This window comes from Corvus kubaryi, unplaced genomic scaffold (assembly GCF_017639235.1).
Source record: "Corvus kubaryi isolate FWS band 111438036 unplaced genomic scaffold, C.kubaryi_AGA036_p1.0 37272, whole genome shotgun sequence".
In the NCBI taxonomy this organism is placed as follows: Eukaryota; Metazoa; Chordata; class Aves; order Passeriformes; family Corvidae; genus Corvus; species Corvus kubaryi.
This window is the reverse complement of record NW_024581084.1, coordinates 3,131,701-3,153,821: the sequence shown is the minus strand read 5'-3', so window position 1 is coordinate 3,153,821 and position 22,121 is coordinate 3,131,701. Positions and strand designations below refer to the sequence as shown.

General features: G+C 42.9%; 2 protein-coding genes and 1 long non-coding RNA gene across 4 annotated transcripts in view; 2 read left to right on the top strand and 1 right to left on the bottom strand.

Annotated features, from left to right (window-relative positions):
• Window positions 1–3,657, top strand: part of FASN (fatty acid synthase) — a 42,392-nt gene extending 38,735 nt beyond the window's left edge. The window contains exons 41-43 of the mRNA XM_042025671.1: window positions 260–358; window positions 473–724; window positions 1,814–3,657. Coding sequence (XP_041881605.1) covers window positions 260–358; window positions 473–724; window positions 1,814–1,951 — 489 coding nt within the window. The 3' untranslated portion in view covers window positions 1,952–3,657. The remainder of the gene's footprint in view (window positions 1–259; window positions 359–472; window positions 725–1,813) is intronic.
• A 2,770-nt stretch (window positions 3,658–6,427) lies between these two features.
• Window positions 6,428–21,769, top strand: DUS1L (dihydrouridine synthase 1 like). 2 transcript variants are annotated; one of them, XM_042025687.1, is made up of 13 exons: window positions 6,428–6,782; window positions 10,246–10,354; window positions 11,256–11,306; window positions 13,088–13,140; window positions 13,891–13,973; window positions 14,137–14,240; window positions 15,186–15,330; window positions 15,939–16,035; window positions 16,403–16,491; window positions 17,284–17,450; window positions 18,001–18,038; window positions 21,015–21,090; window positions 21,409–21,769. In XM_042025687.1, the coding sequence occupies exons 1-13, from the start codon at window positions 6,546–6,548 to the stop codon at window positions 21,558–21,560; spliced, it is 1,401 nt and encodes a 466-aa protein (XP_041881621.1). In that variant the 5' UTR covers window positions 6,428–6,545; the 3' UTR covers window positions 21,561–21,769. The 2 variants fall into 2 exon arrangements, with proteins under 2 accessions (XP_041881621.1, XP_041881620.1); XM_042025686.1 differs by having other exon boundaries at window positions 13,028–13,140.
• On the bottom strand, window positions 11,408–13,089 carry LOC121663448. The gene is made up of 2 exons (XR_006015633.1): window positions 13,006–13,089; window positions 11,408–12,362 (listed from the first exon to the last, which is right to left on the bottom strand). It is a non-coding gene; the product is annotated as an uncharacterized LOC121663448 (long non-coding RNA).
• Window positions 21,770–22,121: the final 352 nt, after the last annotated feature.

Sequence of the window (22,121 nt, the reverse complement as noted above, 5' to 3'; positions counted from 1 at the left end):
CTGGTGTCTGCAAGTCAAGATCCTCTTGTAGTGGTGTGAGGAAACCTTGCTTAAGGCTTCCCTTTAATTTTTGTTGTACTTTAAAGAACACTAGGCTCTTGGCAATTACCTGTGGATTTTCTTTCTAGTCTGTCCTCAAGGGATTTCCCCCCTTCCTTTTTTTTCCCAGTTCGCACCTTTGGTTCTCTAATTGTTTTTATCTGACTTTTAAGTCAGGCACATCCCTCGCACATTCACATTGTATTCTTCTCCTTTCTAGAGCTACAGAGCCAAACTGACCCAAGGTAATGAGGCTGCACTGGAGACTGAAGCATTGTGTGCCTTTGTTCAGCAATTTACGGGCACTGAATACAATAAGGTACTGTTTCTATATGTCTTTATATTGCGCAAGAGGGGTGTGGTTTTTTTTTAATGGAGATGGGATTCTCAGCTATTGAGACTAATGTGGGAAAAAAAATGTTTCTATTTCCAGCTGCTGGAGATTCTTCTGCCCCTGAAAGATCTGGAGGCTCGTGTGAATGCTGCTGTAGACCTAATAACTGAGATTCATACAAACATCAATCGTGAAGCACTCAGCTTTGCTGCTACTTCATTTTACCATAAACTGAAGGCTGCTGACAAGTATATACCAGACTCCAAGTATCATGGGAACGTGACACTGATGCGGGCAAAATCTCACAATGAATATGAGGAAGGTCTAGGTAGAGACTATAAACTCTCAGAGGTCAGTCTCAGGCCCACTGGTGATTGTTGAGTTTCTCTTGATACTTGGGGAAGACAAAGAAAAGCATGGGAAATCATCTGTACTGAGGAAAAAAGGACAAAACCAACCTGACAGAAATTATCGTTCTGCAGCTGTTATGCTCTACCAAGAATTAGAAGTCTCCAAAAGCAAATGAGATGATTGGTTCCAGGCATTTTCTGTGGGTAGTGAGGGCCAGAAAGTCTTGCCTGTATATAGGATAAGTGTTTTCTATAGCCGATTCTTGCAGCTCTCTAGAATGACTTTGGATAATAACAATGTTAAAAGAGAGCATCTTACAGTCTCTTTTCACTGTAGGCCCTAAAGTTAGTTCACTGAATGAGGGCACCCTTCTGAAGAGCAAGTGTCATTCTTCTGACAAAGACAGCTTTTTCTCAGTTGCATTTTTTTCACTGAGAAGGTAGTAGTTAGAAGTGGGTTTCTTGTGGGCTAAAAAAAAAAGTCAGGGTTTGGCCTGTAGTCCAGATAAGGTCACTGTTCTTTAGCCCCTGCTTACATACAAGGGTTAAATTGGTGCAAATATCAGGGGAAAAGGAAGTGATTTTCAGAATTCCCTTCCTGCTTCTGGCATTTCCTTATCCCTTCAGACATCTAATTTAGTCATTATTGATTCCAGGCTAACTTATATGTTATTAAAGTTACATAATGACCTTAAAGGAAGATTTCTGGTGGTGGTAGAAAGATGCAGGGGGTGTTTATTTGGTTTACTTAAGGGCTTGGAAGTAGCTACTTTTATCATTCATTCTTTGATATTGCAGGTAAATTAATCTTTTGGTACTAGGTTGGTTGACTTCCTCCTAGTTTATATTTGAGTGGACCACCTGTCAGGCTGTCAAACTATTGTGCTTTAAAACACTGGTTCCAAACAGTGCCCCACAGCTGGTCTGTGAAAACGTGTCAGAGTAAAACTGGTGCTATTTTTAACTGAGTTTGACAGAGGCAGTGGTCTAAATTATTAGTAACTTAGAAGACTGACAAACCCAAAGTGGCTAGGTGATTAGCTGGTTGTAAATTGTGAATGAAAAGTTTTTCTTTTTCATACTTATGCAGGTATGCGATGGAAAAGTATCTGTCCATGTTATTGAAGGGGATCACCGCACTTTGCTGGAGGGAGATGGTGTTGAATCAATTATTGGGATCATCCACAGCTCACTGGCAGAGCCACGTGTCAGTGTCAGAGAGGGTTAACTTCTCCATACTCACTGTCAATGACGAAGAAAATGCCAACAACATTCCTATGTTATGACAGACCCCAAGGAACTCTTCCTGTTGTTCAACATCTCATCTGCTCTGCTGCCAGAACTGGGAAGTCCAGCTGGACTCAACTGGTCTTTTTCTGTCTCTTTCTTGCTTATCTTTTCCTTTCCCAACTTTTATGGGTTCTATCTCCTTCCTTTCCTATGGCTGTTTTTCCCCCTAGTCTCCCTGTCCATGTTAACTGTAGTGCTGTGACACTGTCACTGTGCACTGCAATGAGGGTTCCCCACAGATGGTTGCTTCCTACACCCTTGGCAGTATAAAAAACAAATTTAGGAGTAGATTTCTTGTGCTTTATATTGTTTTTGTCTTAACAGTATTCCAAAGGGTATGTGATAGCACTTGTTGACCAAGCCTAGTGAACAGGGAGAGGAGAGGAGCTGCAGCTGATTTTGGAGATACTTTTTGTCTGTGAAGAATCTGTCTGCAGTTTAGGTCAGAAAGAGAATTCCACTGAGGGTTTTGTAACTATATTTTTTAATTTGCTATATTCTAAGTATTTATTGTGTCAAACCAGAGACTTCTTACTTGGTTTTAATTTATCGTGGGTTATAGGAGAAAAGAAACATCCCTTTTTGGAGGGGAAGGTTTATTCTACAAGGGAAAGTTGCCCATTTGTTAAACCAAAATGCATCTCTGAAATAATCTGGTTTCTTGGTTGTTTTTTTTTTTTTTTTTTTTTTTTTTTTTCTTTCTCCCACTGCCCTGCCCTTTTCAGAAAGGAATAGGTAGAAGGAAGGATTCTTGCCATCATGTACTCTTCAAAGGAGAGAGGGGCCTGGGGGGATAGGGTGGATAGTTTGACAGATGTCGCTGTATTGAACAGCCTTAACTTGGGCATGATAAAAACAGGAAAAGCTGTCCCTAGGCAGGTACTTTGTTTATATTTGTGCAAGGTTCTGTGGCCTGCTGTATCAGAACCTTAGTAAAGCATTAAGATTAGTGCTTTACCTTATTCCCTCTCACCTCCAGTCTCGCCACCCAATGAAAAATTTGGAATGGGGAGGGCAGGGAATAGAATTCCTTAACAGTAACTGAAAAAATCCTCCCGCCCCTGCTCTCCCATAATCAAAGCTCAGGCAAACGTACAAGGATCTACCCAAAGCCCCTATATATTTTATTTAGCACAAGACTTGCTTAAGCCTTGTGTATTCATTTTCCTTTCAGTAATGAGACTGGAAATCCCACATAAGTTAGCTAAGTAATCAGTTTGATGGTCTGATTTTAAAATACAGTACCTTTTTAAAGGAAATTTGCATAAAATTCAATTGAAAAATTTCTTGCCTTTGCTATGCTGGATCTGTCATTTCCGAAATCAGTAAATCCTTGCTACACTTATGATACAGAGGAGACCTGGGTAGCAACAAAGCACCAACTAGGAGGAGCTAATGTGCTTCTCAGAACTGCTGTAAAACCCTGGCTCTCTCCATCTTCATCCCCCAGTGAAGTATCCTGGTAGTTGACAGGATACATGAGCATTCCAGTGACAGGAACAGATGGCTCTTCACTGCAGGTTCTGACCTAGTGTCTTTTGCTTATACCACCCTCTGTTGATAGTGGCTGGGTTAACTGGTTTTAGTTTTATAAAGTATTTCTTTTGTGAAATCTGAAATAAAACAACATACTGTCAGCTTAAACCATTTTGAAATGTCTTGTTCATTTTTTCTTTTTTTTTTTTTTTTTTTTTTTTTCCCCTTCTAGTTAATACTTTTTGGTCTGAAGCATGTCTTTTTGGCTTTCCTAGTATTAAACAGAATTCATCACTGGTTGGCTTTTGAATTATTTTCTACCACCATTTCTTAATCTCATGTTTCACCTGGAATCTCTCCCTTCATGGTATAAAGCAAAAACTGCTGCTGACATACCTGATTTGTAGTCTGTGGAGAAGGCTTAGTATTCTGAAGCATGGCTTCTTGTTGCCATGATTTTGGTACCTTAGATACAACCACAGTATTGAAGTGGAAACTCTTAGATGGGCTTTTATTTGCCATATTGGACAAGCCATTAATATTCCTGCCTCAGTTTTCCCATCTGTAAAATGGGACAATGGTGTCTATCTCAGGGTCCCTCTGAGAGTTGGATAGGCAATGGGTGTATATGCTCTGAAGTTTTAGGTATGATGTCTGAGTGTTAGACAGTAACAGAAGGAGTGTGATGTGTGAGGGATACTGGATACTGATACTGGAGTGGCTGTGTGAACAGTGTGTGGACCATGGGACTTCATTACATCTACTGCACAGTCACTGCACCTACTGGCGTAGGGTACTCTATGAAACAAAACAAACGGGGACTAGTTGGTTTGGTTTAACTACTGGCAGTTGTAGTGAGCCTGAAAAAAAAAAGGTGAAAGAGTCCTACTTGTGTTGATTATATTTAAAACTGGAAGGAAAAGGAAAGGAATGATTAAACTTAAACAGGTACAATAGTTCTGTGCTAAAGTGTGTAACTTATCTGAATGGGCTGTGTGGAGGGAGCAAGGACTAATGCTGTCCCATCTGTTGAAGCAGGAGTTTGATGAGTTCCCTGTATAAACAAATATATATGGTTTCATCTAAGCAGAGCTTGAAGATACTGTTTTAGTCATAGAAGTTGCTTAAGAATTACTTACAGCTTATATGCTGTCAATGTTCTTGTGGTTGTTATTTGAAAAGCAGCAAGTTGTTTTGTTTAGGGCTTTTTTTCCCCATAATTATCTAATTATGAGCTGCTGCCATGTAACCCATTATAACTGGCTGCTGAACACAGCGTGCCAAAAATAAAAACCTTATTAGCGCTGGTATTGCTTGTTGTTTCTCAGTAGCCCATCACATTAGACAGAGGTAGAATAATATCAGAAGGCAAAATCCAATATTGCAGTTTCTTATTTTGAGAAGACAAGGGCAGAAGAGAAGTCCCCCGCACCTACCCTTCTCTGTGAAACTGAAGTGGGGATTCTTGTCAGCTGATACATTCCATCCTTTTCAGCTAGCTTCTCACAGGCTAAAACCATGCTGATCTTAATCTCAAGACTAAAGAAGAGTTCTCTGATGGGGGAACTGTTAAGGCTCCCAAATGAACATTGCTGTTTTGAAATGATGGACCATATACCTTAAATCTGCAATAGGAAGAGTTCAAGAATGTATGGCACATAGCATATGTTGTCATCAGTATTAAAGCTATTATTTTCCTTTCCTGAAGGCAAAGAAATACACCTCTCTTGCTGAAGATACTAGTTAAAAAAATGCAAGATGCCACAGTTTAATAGAACTGGTTACTTTTAAATAGCACTACCGGAAAGCAAAGTTCACTGGTGCTGAGATGGAGAAAAACCCAAAAGATGTAAGGTAGAATAGGAAGCAGGTGTTTGTTTCTTCTGGACTTAAGTAAGTTACCAGACATCACACCTGCAAATCAGGGTCAAAAGAAAGGAAAAAAAAACCTCCTGGAGCAGCTGAGCAGAGGAAAAGTGAGTGCTGATAGCGGTGGAGGCTGTATATTTCAAATAGCAACCTTGTTCTTTAGGCTGCTGAGAGGTAATGAAAGATGGTAAAAAATAATTAGAAGCTTGAAACTTAATTATTTATTGCAGCAAGTTCATCACAGCCATGCGTGCTAGAAAGGTGGAGAGAGGGGGAAATACGGGCTTTCACAGTGAAGTTGAGCTGTGAAGGCTTGTCAATGGACAGACTCTTAACAGGCTTACTGAGCAATTGGAGTGTACATATAACCCTGCTTAGGCTCTGGTGCTTTGTTATATGATTTTGTGAGAGTTTTCTCTTTTGAAGAAAAGAAGTCCTGTAACTCAAGTTACACTGCTGTTGTGACTGGAGTAGAGATGCAGCATTTTTGATACTCTGGAAGGTAGTGGCCAAGAGAAGCAGAAATCCTCCACTGTGCTCATCCTGGTGATGGTCAGTAGCTTTATAAAATGATGCAGAATGAACGATTTTGTCATGGATGCCGTTATATTTGTTCAGTCAGGTGGACCATTTTCACCTCTCCGCCCCGACCATCCGACACCAGAGACAGGACAGGACAGGCCTCTCACTTAGCCTGAGCTCTTGAAATGCTCAGTCACGGCGCTTCCTCTCGGCACTGCGGCGGCAGAGGCCGAAGTGCCCAAAGCCGCCCCCTTCGGGCTTCGCGCTCTGGGCTCGGGGACAACGGACGGCAGCTGCTGCCCGGGCCGTGCTGCACGAGGACCGCACCGGCCGCCTGCCGGGGCTCCCTGCGCGGCCACGGCAGCTGGGGGGAGACCGCCCAGCACCGCGCCACGGCAGCCGCCCCTCAGGCGCTGCGGCCGCCCCGGGCAGCGCGGGGCCCTGCGGCTGCTGCGTCTCTCCCGCTCGCGGCCCCTTGCTGGCAGAGCCGGCGTTTCTGGAGGGGACGGCGCGCGGCTGCACCGCTGAGCCGGCCGGAGCGAGATGGCGGTGGCACCGTCCGGCTGCGCCGGTGCCCGGCACGGGCCCAGCGGAAGCCCGCGAGCCCCGGTGCGGCGGCGCGGGGCGGGAGCTGCCGCAACGCTGCACGGGTGAGCAGGCGGGAGATGCCGAAGCTGCGCGGGGAAGCCTTCTGGAGGGAGACGCTGCGGAGCGCCCACTACGTGGTGGCGCCCATGGTGGACCAGAGCGAGCTGGCCTGGAGGCTGCTGAGCCGCCGCCACGGCGCCCAGCTCTGCTACACACCGATGCTGCACGCCCAGGTCTTCCTCAGGGACGCCAACTACCGCCGCGAGAATCTCTATGGCGAGGCCTGTCCCGAGGACCGCCCGCTCATCGTGCAGGTGAGCGCGGCCCCCGCCCCGGCTCGCCCTGCCAGCCCCATCGCCAGGAGCGGCGGCTGCCGCCGGGAGGAGCTTCGCTGCGCTCACCGTGCGGTGCCGTTCTTGGGTAATGCTGAGGACGCAAGTCAGCATTGCCAAACGCACCCGGGCCATCCACCCCACTCGTGCTAACAAATCCAGGCGTTTTCCAAATGTGCATGAGTTGAAGGTAGTCAGTCTCGTCCACATTTTAACGTGGTTATATAGGATGACTGAAATCTCATTTTCTTCATCTAAATACCGCTGACAGTACTTAGCTCACAAAGATGTGTGTTTTTCTGTTTGTCCCATATTTAGCATAGGATTTGCTGTCGTAACCACAGGGGCCTGGAGCACTGGACTTCTCACAGGGTTTCAGTCCCCTGCACCTCATCTTTAGAGACAGATTACAGTTGGTCTTGTAGAGTCAGGGTGTGTCCCAGATCTGGTACCACTCAACGAGGATCACAGCTTTTTGAGTAGTTCTCTGAAACCCTGAGCTCAGTGTTTAGCTATAGAGGAAGGATGCAAGGAACATAGGACAGACTTCAAAGCATGTGTTGCTTCTGCTTCTGGACTACTTTGTGATGTTTGGGTACTTCACTCTATCCCAAAGAGGGAAGTGGCTTGTGGAGCTGAAGAATAATGCTGGGAAAGACAGCTGTCATGAGCAAAGGAATTACTGATTTCCACATGTGGATCAGTTAAATGGATGAGGACTCTTTACCCTGGAAAAGAAGTGTCTCCCTTGACTGAGGGGAGAGATAAGAGAAGCCTGTGGAAGTATTACTGGCTTGAAGATGATGAATGGGAAACAAGGAAGCGTAGTGGTAGTTATAAACTGCAGAATTCACTACTGTGGGATATACTGGATTCTGGAAGATTACGTGAGTTTAGAAAGCGAATGAAGGAAAACATTTGAGGGTCTTTAGGTGCAACAAACACACCTTCTGCTTCCAAAGTCTTTAAGCGTCTGCTGTTCCCTAGACATCTTGGTGCTGACCTTTGATCTGTCTCAGTACAGCTTTCACAGAATCACAGAATATTCTGAGTTGGAAGGGACCCACAAGGTACATCAAGTCCAACTCTTAAGTGAGTTGCCTATACAGGGATAGAACTCATAACTTTAGCACCATGCTCTAACCAACTGAGCTAATCTCAGCATCTTGTACATTCTTCTGGAGGAGGTAGTTTCTTTTGACACAGAAAAATACAAGTGGCAGAAATTCAAGTAATCATAGAAAGCTATGTCACAGATCTTCAGCTCAGTAAGCTGTGTGTCGTGGGTGACATTACCTGAAGAGGATCAGTTGCTGTGAGCTTGCTGTGTTGCCCTTCTTCCCACAGGCCACTATTGGACATAAAGTACAGAACTAACTAATCTTTGGATTGATCTTGTGCAGCAGTCCTTACAGATTTGGTCACAGAGTTTCACAATTAGATTAGGCAGAGGTACATCTGAGCTTAGCCTGCTTTGAAGATTTGTTTACTGCACTAACATCTCTCATGGCATGGTTGGAAGCTTTCCATAGTTTCAGTCATCTTAGAGAAAGCAAATATTAGTTGGTGTCGGTCATAATTTATGGAGGGCTTTAGGGTTTAAGTAACACCTTCTGCTCAGAAGTATTAAAGAGTTTAAATTTTGTTTCAAGTTTATGTAAAGATGTGATGTCATTGGTTTTTGTTCAAAATGAGTTTTAGAAAATCTGTTTAAAAGCATAAATGAGAAGAACAGACTGTCCTCTTCAAAAAAGAAGCTTCAAATCAACTTATTTTATTAATTTTCTTTTTAGACTGTGCTTTAAATGTAATATTAATTACATTCCATTTAGACTGAGCATTTTACTATAGCCCATGTGTCTCTTTCACATTCCATGCTAATGGGAATTCATTTTAGAGGCAGTGGTGCTTATTGGTATCTAAAAATATTGAGCTGTCTCCAGACCCAGTGACATTATGGGTAACTCTTTCCTTAAGCACCACCTTTCCCTATTGAAATTCTACAGCTGTTTGTTCTGAAGAGGATTTTGAGAGTTGTTTCCAGTTATTCTTGGGTATCACATGTAAAATATTCATCTGATATTTCTTTGCCTCTTGAAGGCTCATCTTTCTCATTTTATCATTTGAAGATTGAGGATCTTTAGCTGGTAAGTGTCACAGATTTTGTTTGGTTTTTTTTTTTTTCATAGAATCATAGAATATCCTCAGTTGTAAGGGATTCACAGAGTCCAGCTCCTGCACAGAACAGCCACCAGAATCCCACCAGTGTTGTCCAAATGCACCTTGAGCTCTGGCAGGTTTAGGGCCATGATCACTGCCGTGGAGAGCCTGTTTCAGTGCCTGACCACCCTCAGGGAAGAAACTTTTCCTGATATCTAGCCAACACCTCCCCTGACACAGCCCCAGAGGTTCCCTCAGGTCCTGTCACTGGTCACAGAGAGCAGAGATCGGAGCTGTCCCTCTGCTGCCCCTTGTGAGGAAGTTATAGACTTCTATGTCTATAACTCCATCTCCTCTTCTCTAGGCTGAACATGCCAAGTGACCTCAGCCACTCCTCAGATGGCCCCTCCAGACCCTTCACCATCTTTGTAGGCTCCTTTGGACACTCTTTAATAGCTTTGGATCTTATATTGTGGTGTCCCAGACTGTCCCCAGGACTTGAGGTGATGCAGCCCCAGTGCAGAGCAGAGTGGGACAATCCCTTCTCTGGCCCAGCTGGTGATGCTGGACCTCATGCCCCCGGGACACAGCTGGCTCTCCTGGCTGCCAGGGCACTGCTGACTGAGCATATTCAACTTGCGGTCAACCAGGACCCCCAGGTCCCTTTCTGCAGTGCTGTTCTCCAGCCTCTTGTTCCCCAGTCTGTCCGTACATACAGAGTCACCCTGTCCCGGGTTTAAAATATGCTGCTTGTCTTTATTAAACTTCATATGGTTGGTGATTGCCTAGCGCTCTGATTGTCAGGGTCTCTGCAGGGCCTCTGTGCCTTCCAGGGAGTTTACAGCTCCTCCCAATTTAGTATCCTCAGCAAGGCTACAAGTCATTTATGAAGCTGTTAAAGAGCTCTGGGCCTAAGATGGAGCCCTGCGGAACCTAGTCATGACCGGTCACCAGCCTAATGTCATCCCAGTCCCTATAACCCTCTGCCCTTCACTCATGAGCCAGTTGTTCACCCATCACACTATGTGTTTATCCAGCTGTGGCCTGGACATTTTGTCCAGAACGATCCTGTGAGAAACAGTATCAAATGCTTTACTGAAGTCCAAAAGGATTACATCACATGGCTTCCTTTCTTCATTTTGAGAAATAGTGTTTGGTATTATTAACTGTGCATATTTGCCTGTTTTTTGTAGCAGGTAGCTGCTTCATAACTACATCATAACATGCTGTCAGTATTTGAAGAAAGCTATTGCCTGATTATTCCACTTCTCTTTGGTTTTCACAGTTCTGTGCCAATGATCCTGAAGTGTTTGTCCAAGCAGCACTGTTGGCTCAGGATTACTGTGATGCCATAGACCTAAATTTGGGTTGCCCCCAGATGATTGCAAAGAGAGGTACGTGCAAATCTGAACCCTGGATAAGCAGAGAAATGGCAAATGGTGTTTCAAATGTGAATGTTGGCAGTAAAATATCAAGAGGCCCAAACCAAGCCTTGGGGTGGGGCTGCAGTACTGCTGAAGTCAGTTACACCCAATAGGGTAGCAGGTAACGCTTTGTAGTACCTAAACCAAAAATTAGGTATAATTAATTCAAATTTCTCTTAAGTGACAGCTCCTGTGTCTAGAATATCCTTCAGAAACAGTATCTTTAGTAAGAGCTTGATTTTCTTTCTGATTTCAGTTGCTCAAACAGCCTGTTTCTGAAAAACTGCACTTAAAATTACATCATTCAGACACTTAGGATCTCCTATTTCCCTGGTTCTTGCACAGAGTTTTTTCACAATAGTGTAGAAGAGGATGACACCTGCTGAATTCCTTAGATACCGCATGTTTGAAAACCAGAACCAGTGTTTGAAAAGTTTGTATCGGTTAAGGTGTTGAGAAAAGATTTGTTCAGTAACTGCCCATTGTTCTTCTAAAATATCTTTCAAAGACTAATAGGAAATGATCAGTGGTGCAAATAGATCTTTCAGTCTGATCATCTTTTATCCTAATGGGATTTATTAAATATCTGGTATAAACCCTTAGAAGTTGGACTTTGAGCTGCCAGTGTCAACATATCAGCCTTTGGGAGTACCAGTGAAAGTAGGGCATGGGGATTTCTTGTCCTTGTCTGTCCTGTAAATCTAGGGTGAACAGAATGATCCGACTCTTCCAGTTGGGGCAGGACAGAGCAACTCTATTTCTACCAGTGAGGCGTATGAGTGTCTGGATCTTTCTTTCTGAGTGTTTATGAAAACTGTGCTTCAGGATCTTACTCTTCTGCACAAGTCTGTCATATGCTATTTTATCATAGGTCACTATGGAGCATTTCTGCAAGAGGAGTGGGATCTTCTTCAGAGAATGAGTAAGTATTTAGAGAGGGAATAGGATGAACTAATTATTGAGAGGAGGTTAGGGATTTTGGGGAAAAGGAGGTGCATCATGTTTCTTTGGGCAGAGTTGTGCTTGGGTTTTGAAGGGGTGGTTGCATTCTTTTTTTTTTTTTTCCTTTTTTTTTTTAATTTCTTAAGGTATTCCAGTGGCACCGTCAAGATACTTGGTGGTATCCCACTGGGGATACCAAACTCATACCAGATCTGCTAAAAGACTTTCGTACCTGAAACAGACTGCAGGTGAAAGAGAGTCAACTAAGTTCCAGTCTCATATGATAGCTTAGTGGCTCTCCAACGCTAGAAACAGTAGAAGTCCCAGTGCCTTACTTTTTAACTTTGAAGTTCTCAGGTGCCAAGAGTCATGTTTCTGCTTGAAGCCACAGTTGCCCCTCACAGTTGCCCCTTTCTGATCAACTCCATGTATTCTTTCTGTCCACAGCATAGCAAATTATGCCTTTCTTCTCCTAATTGTTTAGGTTGTTTTCAGGCTATCCATAGCTGTTGTGAACAGTATCGTATTTTTTTAAGAAGTACATTTGGAACTGATATACAAAGCAAGGTTTTGGTCATTTTGTAGAACTGAGAATGTGCCTTCACCCCACTTCAAAGCAAGTGCTGGAACCATGCAGATAGAGAGTCTTATTTCTGTTTGCATCCCTGGTAGTCTGGGGAATTTTGAGTGATGTTTGGCACAAAGACACTGCTGAGAGCCTGGAAGATAGACAGTGCTTCCTTGCCCAGCATGTAATGTGACTGTTGAGAAATATGCAAATCAGAACAGCCTCAAGGTATGAAGAGAACCCAGATCATCAAGTTGGGTGAGAACCCAGGCTGTCTAGTAAGAGAGCTGTCTTAGGCTGTCCTCTTCCTACTTCTTTCCCCCGCCGCCTTTAAAATGGTGGAACACTCTTTTCTGCTCGCAACTGTATACACCTTGCTTGCTCCTTTGAAAGGGTGATAGGAAGTACCTATCATTAGAGCTCGTAGGATTTGGATTAGAAGACCTTCCTACATTGTACGTCCAAGCTCTGGAAGAGAAGAGAATTTCAGTCACACCATTACTCAGTGTTTTCCTGTTGGCTCTCTTTGTTAGTTCTCTTTTTAGTATTTTTGTGATTCCATGAACTGTGTAAGACTGGGAGTTTAACATGTTGTTCTAGATTTCACCCTGACTCTATAACCTACATTTACTACTTGATTGCATCCACAGCCTACCTCACTTGATAAGCCTCTGTGTGCCATGGATAAGACTCTACTTATGATTATTTGGGTGATAATTTGCAAAGAAGTGAAGCACTTTTTGTAGGAAAGGTAGACAAGCAAATGTTAATGTTGGAGGAGTACAATAGCCTGTGATGATAATGAACTTGTATCAATAATTAAATTGTGAGGGGGTCGTCTTTGAAAGTGAAGGCTTGATGCAGTGGAAATGTTACGGCTATTAAATGGGTGACTATTTTATGGCACCTTGTTGGGATGCAGATTTTGTGCTTCATGTTTGTGTTATTGTTATGTGATTAAACTATGCAATAAGGATTGCAGAGGACACTGCTGATTTTTTAAGCTGGGAGAACTGCATAGCATTAGCTTCTCAGGCTTTTTCCATACCACACCCAGTATCAGATCTTGAGGAGAGCAGACACTTTTCATAGCATTGTGCAGCCCACTTACCTGTCTTTTCAATCTTTCTCAGTTTTACTGGCTAATGAGAAGCTCTCTGTTCCCATCACATGCAAAATCCGCGTTTTCCCAGACATTGACAAGACAGTGAAGTATGCACAGATGCTGGAGAAAGCTGGCTGCCAGGTAAGAAGGCAGCTGCTCCCTCTACTCTTGCATTGGCCACGTATCTTTGTTTAAAGTATCTGATGACCAGTTCTTGGTATACTGTGGAGATGAATAGGCTGCATTATTTTGCAGACAGAGCAAGCAGGACGCAGACAGATTCTGTGTGTTTGCAGTCCTAGGCCACAGGTCAGTAGTGTGGTACAGAAGACATGATGACATCAGAGTCTCTTGTAATCACTGCACTGTGCAGCGTCCTTCACTGTGGTTGAGCATCTCAATCTTCACATAGTGCTGCAGGAGGCAGTGTGAATGCATGAAATCCACAGTACTGTAGGAAAAAAAGGGTATCGAAAGGTATCACTACAAGAAATAGGCAGCCTTCTAGGATTTAACTCCAGTTAAATTGGAAGAGATGGTATGTAGTTAGAGACAGTATTGACAGTATTTGGACCTTCTACTGAGGAGAAAGCTAGATCAATATATCACAAGTTCTAAAGCAAATCACAAATGGAATCCAGTGCAAAAGGAAATCTGTAGGTTCTCCCGTGATACAATCATATCATGCCATGGAGTAGCAAGATGAAAGGAGCCTAAGACCATGCCACAGTAGGTAAACTGCTGACATCTTTCTGTGTTGCTAAACTCTGTGCACTGTTGAAATAGCAGCAGGAACTCAGTGGCAGCGTAGGGGGTGAATGAAAGTTTTTGTCCATGGATTTATTCCAGTAGTTCATACACGTGGAAAGTAAATGTAATTTTGTGTTTCAGCTGCTGACTGTGCATGGCCGTACTAAAGAACAGAAAGGACCACTTGCTGGTGTGGCATCTTGGGAGCACATTCAAGCTGTAAGGTTAGTGAGCAGTACCAGTCTTAGTGGATTCCTGCTAACACTTTGGATTTGAAGCAGAGTGTACAGTGGCATTGAAGAGCAAACAAATTTGTGTGACAGGAGGAGAATTTCTGGGTTGACTCTAATTCTCAATTTTATGCATCTGTTTTATTCGCTGGTATAGAAAAGCTGTAAACATCCCTGTATTTGCAAATGGAAACATCCAGTGTCTCAGAGATGTGGAAGAATGTATCCGTAAGACAGGAGTACATGGCGTCATGAGTGCAGGTAAAGAAAATGAACTTTTACTCATAACAGATGGGACTACAAATTGTTTCTTTTTCTCTTAGCAGCCCCATATATGTTTATTAAAAATTTATATCAGATTGACTTGGTGAACAGCTGTGCTTGACAGCTGAGTGGACATTCTCCCTCCTCTTAAACTGGCCATCTCATACCAGGACCAGGAATCACTTAAAATTTGTAAGAATTGTTATGTTGGACTTGCAGTACCATTGACTAGACAGCTCAAATCTAATTACTTGACAAAGGCATATGGGGCTCCTGTTGTTCTGGAATATTTTTGTGGCATCGGTTAATCAGTGGAACAGTTTTTGAATAGTTCTCGATGAACTAAGTGCATCTGCAGATTAATATTCCTGCAGGTGGTTCGTGTTGGGTTGGGACAAGAAAGAATTGACATAACTTCCTAGAGGAAGAACTAGGATAGGCATCAGAAAGAGCTTCTAATCACTCACACAGTTAAAGAGGGGTTGTAGAATCTTGGTTTTAGAAAATACTGGTTAACAAAAGGCTTGTGAAGCCAGTAGAGAAAAGAACAGTGAGAAGCTGTATCTGTGAACTTAGGCCAGACAAATATCAGTACAGGCATAAGGCAAGACACCTGTCATATTAGTATTTAACCACTGGGCAACAAAAGCAGTGATTTCTCTCTTTACTAATTGGTCTACTGTCTTTGTGTCAAGGTTACATGCCTTTCTAGAAACTGTAATTAGGTATGAGCTGTTTGGCGCAATTAGGAGTTGTATACTGAAATACGGTATCCTGAGGTCAGGCTAGACTTTCAAGGACCCTGTGTTCCTCTTGTGAGTATGTGGGTGATGTGTCTGTGGCTGCAGAATCACAAAAGAGATTATCAAACTGCAGAGCAGAGATTTTGGCCTTTTTTTCAATCCTGAAATGAAAGTTTGAGTATTTCTTTTTGTTCCCTAGAAGGTAATCTTCATAACCCAGCTTTGTTTGAGGGCCGGAACCCATTGGTGTGGGAGATGGCTGAGGAGTATCTGGAGATAGTGAGGAAGTACCCTTGTCCATTGTCTTATGTTAGGGCTCATCTCTTCAAGCTCTGGCATCACACGTGAGTATCTCCATAGAACTCCTAATGTTTTCAGGGCTCATTCTGCTTAGTAAGTGTCTGAGTTTTCTAGACAAGGATTTGTTTGGCCAGAATGAGTATGCTGCAAGGTTTTCTTTCCTGGACCTGGCTGGAGAGGGTGTGGGCCGAGGCCTTTACCCTTCACTTCATATCTGGGAAACGGCGCATGGGGAATGAACGAGTTGCCACAAGATCAGCCAGGGCATGAGCTCACAGCACACCAGTGGCCATGTGGAAATTGCCCATATGCATACACACGCTTCATGGCAAACACAAGTTAACTATCTTCTTGTTCATTGTGAGGCAAAGCGCTGTTGCATATATTGTGGAATAAGAGCATAGCTGTGGGCAGTTACTGAGAGGCAGCTGATGCAATGTACATTCGTGTTAGCTTATGTCAAAGTACCTTGGTTGTCTGCCAAGTATTTATCTAGAAGAGAGATATGTGTGCTTTTCTCTGGACTTACAAGGAAGAATATAAGCTTCTACCAAAGGCAAATGCATTGGGGAAAGTGTATAAAATGCTTTTATAAAGTTATTTTTAGTTGATCTCAGTCTGAATATAACTTGATGTTTGGGATTTGCCTCAGGCTTCAAGTTCACCAGCAGCTGCGTGAAGAATTAGCAAAAGTGAAGACTCTAGAGGGTATTGTAGATGTCAACAGGGAGCTGAAACTGCGATGCCAGGTACCAAGATAGGCCCTAATTTCCCAGAACAGCACTGCCTGCACTTGGTGGGAATGTACCAAGTATGTCATGCAGTTGACATCCATTAATCACTTCTCTGCCGCTTTGTGCCTTACTAACCTTGATATTGGTAGCTTACTGCAGTAGCATCCCCTTTAAGCCTGGACAACTTTACATGGGATAAAGTTGATTTAGGAGTTACAAATGTGCTTCAGTTCATCTGTCTTAGTAGATGGTTTTTTTGCCTGTATGTAACTGCCAGTAATTGTTAGCTTAAATTTCAGTTTGTGATTTCCTGGAGTTTGAAGTGTTGTTTAGTGTATTTCCTGACAACTCCAGGAAAACTGACTGTAACTCTATGCTGCAGGAAGAAATAGCTAATCAGAAAGAAGGAGAAAAGCCAAAAGAAGGATTGCCTTTTTTCCACTGGATCTGTCAGCCATACATCAGGCCAGGGTGAGTTACCTATTTTGATACTTACAGGTACGCATAGGCCTTTCCCACCCATACCATCAGTATCAGACATTGATTCTGTTCTAGGAGCTTACATTCATTAAAAAAAAAAAAAAAAAAAAAAGTTAAGACTTTGGATTATTTTTGTTCTAGTTTGGTTTTTTCCTAGTTATTGCGTTGTTTGTGGGGATGTTGCTCACTGTTTGCATCTTCTCCTTTGGATCCTCCTCAAATTTCTCTCTCTCTGGAAAGTAAAAATCAGGAATCCCACTGCAGCTCAGAACAAGAACCTGATGTGCACTGAATATGCTACCTGACAGTGCTTTATTGTTACATGCAACATGAATGTTGCTGGTAACTGCTATGGTAGCAAAGATGAGAACTAATTTGTGTTCTATAAAGAATGCTTGTAATGTATGGACAAGTTTTTCAGATAGCTTATTCCCCTTCTGCTGAAAATTGGGCTGAAGAAGAGAACAAGTGTGTCAAGATTAATACTTAAGTAAATACTTTAAAAAATGCTTAAGTAAAACCTAGGAATAAGAGGTGCCTAATTACACTGGCCAACTTTAATTGGCTTTCCAACTGATATATCTGATAGTGTGTCTGCTGTTAACTGCCAGCGTTAACCAAAAAAGTTAGTTTTTTCTATCCCACTTCTAAGGGCAATGACACTTCCTTGTAGCCATGACAGAAAGGTTTATGGTTTACCCAGATTTCTGTAAACCAAAATAATGGTCAGGGAACAGCTACTTCTTCCCTCCAGCCACCTTACAATGAAAGTCACTGTTTCAGGCCAAAGGAGAGATGCAGGGAGAATGGAGACAGTGGAACTGAGAAAGGTGTGAGAGGAAAACGTGCTCTGGAAGAAGAGGAAGATGGAAATTCTGAGCTTCTGTCCAAGAATAAACAAAAAAAGAAGTTAAGAAATCCAAATAAAAGCTTTGATCCATCTTTAAAACGTAAGTTCCATTTATTGACATAAATGTATGGAGAGTTGCTGATACCACCTTTGACATAAACTGCTACTAAGAATTTTCCTTGCTTGTGTATTTGTAGAAAATTCTTGAAAAAGAGGGGGAATTGTTGGGAAATTTCAATAGCAGGCAATGTGGTTCAAATAATGTTCACTAGTAAAGGAAACAAGGATCAAAGTAGTAGGTCACTGATTCTCTCTAAGCATCTTTTAAAGATTAAAATTGTTTACAAACTGAATTGCAGCTGTCACTAGCATTTGAAATGGAAATTTTGTATGAATTTCAAGCTGATGTCCTCCTGTTTTATGCTTGACTCAAGGATTAAAATTCTCTATGTTTGGATTTATCTTAGAGGCACTTAAAAATTCAAAGTATCTTTACCTTAGGATTGTTATTTGAGGTACTGTATTTTTATTTCAAAAAGACTCTCTGGCTAGAAAAGCACCAGGCTTTGGTCTGGTCCTGATTTTTTTTTTTTTAACTTCTTCCACATAAAAATACCATTGCTGAAAGCAGCTTTCTCTCTCTCTCTCAGCCAAATATGCAAAATGTGATCAGTGTGGAAACCCTAAGGTAAGTGTCCATAAAAGCATTTCCGTTAAATGGAATTTAAATGACCACGCAGGGGTCAATCGTGCAATGTCTGGATGAAGATAAGTGACAAGTGGTGTCCCTCAGGAGTTTGTATTGGGACCAGCACTGTTCAGTGTCTCCATCAATGATGTGGACAGTGGGATCAAGAGTGCCCTCAGCATATTTGCATATGACACCAAGCTGAGTGGAGTGGGCCATCCAGAGGGACCTGGACAAGCTCAAGCAGTGGCCTGTGGGAACCTCTGAGGTTTAACAAGGCCAAGCGCAAGATTCTGCACTTGGGTCAGGGCAGTCTGGGTATCAAATCCAGCCTGGGGGATGAACAGATGGAGAGCAGCTCTGCCCAGAAGGACTTTGGCATGCTGGTGAATGAGAGGCTGGTCATGACTCAGCAATGTGCACTCACAGCCCGGAAACCACCTGTGTTTTAGGCTGCATCAAAAGCAGCGTGGGCAGCAGGTCAAGGGTTGGGGGGATTCTGTGCCTTTACTCTGCTCTTGTGAGACCCCCCACCTGGCATACTGCATCCAGCTCTGGGGCCCTTGGTGCCGGAGACCAACATGGAGCTGTTAGGGCAGGCCCAGAGGAGGCTACAAAGATGATCAGGGCATGGAGCCCCTCTGGCACGGAGACAGGCTGAGAGAGTGGGAGGTGTTCATCCTGGAGAAGGGAAGGCTCTGGGGAGCCTCACTGCCCCTTCCAGTGCCTAAAGGGGATTTAAAGACAGCGATGGACTTTTCAGCAGGGCCTGTTGCAGTAGGACAAGGGGTGATGGGTTTAAAGTAAAAGAGTAGATTCAGACTAGATATACCTTAGATGAGAAGTCATTTTTTGTAGTGAGGCAGTGGCCCGGGTTGCCCAGAGAGGTTGTGGATGCCCCATTCCTGGAAAAATTCAAGGTCAGGTTGGACAGGGCTCTGAGCAACCTGATATAGTTGAAAATGCCCCTGCTCTTTTTGTAGGGGGTTGAAGTAGATGACCTCTAAGGGCTCCTTCCAACCCAAACTATTCTATGATTCTATTCCGTTATTCAAAATCCTGAGGTGGGTCCCTGCCAGTGCCCAGTCATGCCAGGTGCATGTCAAGTCCTGCTGATAAGTGTGTGTGTGGGGAGGAAAGTCCATACTTGGGCAAAAGCTTTTTAACCATTAACTGTAACCAATCTCTGAGGTTGAAGGTGCTGCACAAAAATCGCTAACATATATAGGTTCTTTGAGAGAATTTGCCTTCCTTTCCAAAAAAAGTGCAGTCTTACTGCTGCGGAGGGTGTTTATTGTTAAGACAGTTGAGTGAGTTAATTGAACTTCCCAAGATATCTTGGAAACAAATCTCCAAACTTCCACACATGTATGATGTGTATTTTACTGTGAAATGAAAAACAAACCCCCTCTTACTATGGTTAGTGGTGAGTGGAGTTTTTCTGCAAAGTGAAAATTTGAATAACTGGTGTGGTTCTTAATGTACTAATAAAAATACTTTAACTGTCATCCCAGTACAGCCTGTTGTAAGTGTCAGGCAGTATGTGCAGCTCTGGTTTGTGTTGTGTTGTGTTTGGATCTCTGCCTTTATCAAAACAAGCATAAGCACCTTCTCATCCTCTGTTCTGCCTCTGCAGCAGATTAACATTGGCTTTCACTATTAGCAATGTGAAATGAGGCAGCTGGTTTACAGGTTCTGTATTGAAATTTCAAATACTGGATATTTGCAAAGGGTTGCTTTTGCTTTTGTTTGTTTATTTTTTCCCTTGAGGAACATAGCTGTTTGCTTGACAGGGTGGTGTTGCTGAGCTGTGTGAGCAGAGTGTATTTATTGCTGCTAATATACCTGTAAAGCAGGGTGTAAGATGCAAGTAATTTTGTGTTCCAGCTTAAAAATTAGCATTACACCTCGAGGGTGGGGGAGCCTGCAACACAAGCATGTGATGTTGCTCCCTGTTGTAACACTGTTACTGCAGTGCAGCAGTGGAAGCCAGCTGGGGCTCGATTTGAAGCTGCAGCTACTGAAGAAAATAGGGGGTTTTTTTGCTGTGTTCATTATAGGGAAAACATTGAGCACTGGGCTGGGCTGCTTTCAAAGCCATCCTGTTTCATAGCTAATCCAGGTGTTGCTTGGTACATAAACCAGGATTGTCTGCAGCAGGGCTTAGACTTATTTTTGTTTTGCTCTTGCATCACTGTAATGTTGCAGGCAGCCCTTGAAATCTTCCAGCTAGGCCTGTAATTTATTTTCTTCCCCTAGATTATGCATGTCTGAGCTATGTCATGAAATGGGGTGGGGGGGGTGTGGAGAAGAAGAAGGAGAAGGAATTCAACTAAAGCCTCCCTAAACATGTAGGATTTTTTAACTGGGGTGGAGGGAGCCACGCTCAACATCACCCCTCTTTCTAAAATGTGTGTGAGCAAAGCACCCCAGAGACCAAGGCTCGTATAGCCACATCATCAGTTAGCCAAGACTCAGCTGCTGCTGTCCCCTAAGGATCATACATTATACTTTAATTAATACACAGGTGTATTTTAAGATGCAAGTAGGGAAGTAATTCTAGTTGTAACATATTTTAGGCATAGCTGCAAATGGTGGCACATGTCAGGCACTGTGTTTCACGTTGCAGGGAACTAGAGCAAGCTCACGAGCACCAAATGTGCTCATGCTTGTTGCAAAGGGTTTATGGTTTGTGCCTGCTTGTAGTGGGTAACTCAGGCTGCCCAACAGGCTATGGGGGTTGCACAAGTTGAATGTGGATTGTTTTTTGGTTGGTTGGAGTTTTTTTGTTCTTTATGTGCAAACAGTCGATAGCCCCCAATATGACATCAATGCTGTCATATTCATTAGGCTGAGTACATGTTTTTTTTCCCGAAGATCTGAAAGTGCAGAGCTGTATTGCTACTTATTATAGTAAACAGTAATAATTTTCATTTTCACTGACACAAGCTTCTTTATACTACTATCCCAACCCAGGGTAATAAATGTGTGTTTAATATGTGCCGAGGATGCTGTAAGAAAAGAGCATTCAAGGAGACAGCAGATTGTCCAGGTAAGTGTATCTAGCCTTACCAGGCATCAAGCAAACATTCTCATCTGCCATGTATATTCATTACTTTAATCTTTACGTTATGGGGTGTAGGTAAGTGTTAAAATCGACATACATAGCTGTCTAAAAGTTTATGGTACCATTTTAAAAGACTGCTCTTCCTTCTCTGTATGTTATTTTTCCTGCTTCCAAAGCCTCAGGATTCAGTTTCCAGTCTGTGAGGACCCATTCTTTATAAGAAATTAGGTATTCTGTTTACCACTGTTGCCATGTCATTTCAGGATATTGGTTTGGGTTTTTTTCCCCCTTTTGCTTTTTCAGGTCATGGATTACTTTTTAAGACCAAGTATGAAAAATCCCTTTCATGGCAGCACAGTCAAAGAGGAATTCAAACCACAGAGATCAGTCAGAGAGGAGATGCAGAGGTGGGGGAGACAGCAGTGCTGAAGGAGGCTGGTGACAGTACAGGGTGAAGCTTTGGAAATGAACAGTCCAAGAGTTCCTGCCAGACCACTACTTCCCTGGGCCAAAGAATGTGTCATCTCCAGCTCACTGTCAGCTGCGTGAACTTGTTCCACATGATTACGTTCTGGAAAAGTTTTACTTAAGTAAAAAACTGCTTACTCAGGGAATTATCCTGCATTTGAAATAAAAGAAATGCAATTAAATGCCTCATGCTGTATTTTAAAGACTGAAAATGCTGCATTTTTGGGTGAGGGCAGTTTCTGTAAGCTCCCATTACACTCTGCCTCCTGTATGCTCATTAACCCTTCATGTTCTGTTTTTAATACTGGGGACTAAATTTATTGTATTAGAACAGCCTTCTGGCATGCAAAAAATAGCAATGTCAGTGACTTCCTCACTAACAGAAAATGTGTCATATCTGTTAGCGTTTTAGTAGGCCACATTTTCAATGCAGAAGGAATGCAGCAGTACTTGGAAAACTGTAAGATCTTGATATATCCACATTAACAATTACTAGTTTCTTACAGTATGATGAAACTTAACTGTCTTCCATGAGCTAAAGGTTGGGG

Coding starts and splice junctions, on each gene's coding strand:
- DUS1L (XM_042025686.1), top strand. CDS start 6,546: ATGCCGAAGCTGCGCGGGGAAGCCTTCTGGAGGGAGACGCTGCGGAGC. Junction 6,783..10,245: donor ACCGCCCGCTCATCGTGCAG/GTGAGCGCGGCC, acceptor TGGTTTTCACAG/TTCTGTGCCAATGATCCTGA. Junction 17,451..18,000: donor CTTTGATCCATCTTTAAAAC/GTAAGTTCCATT, acceptor TCTCTCTCTCAG/CCAAATATGCAAAATGTGAT.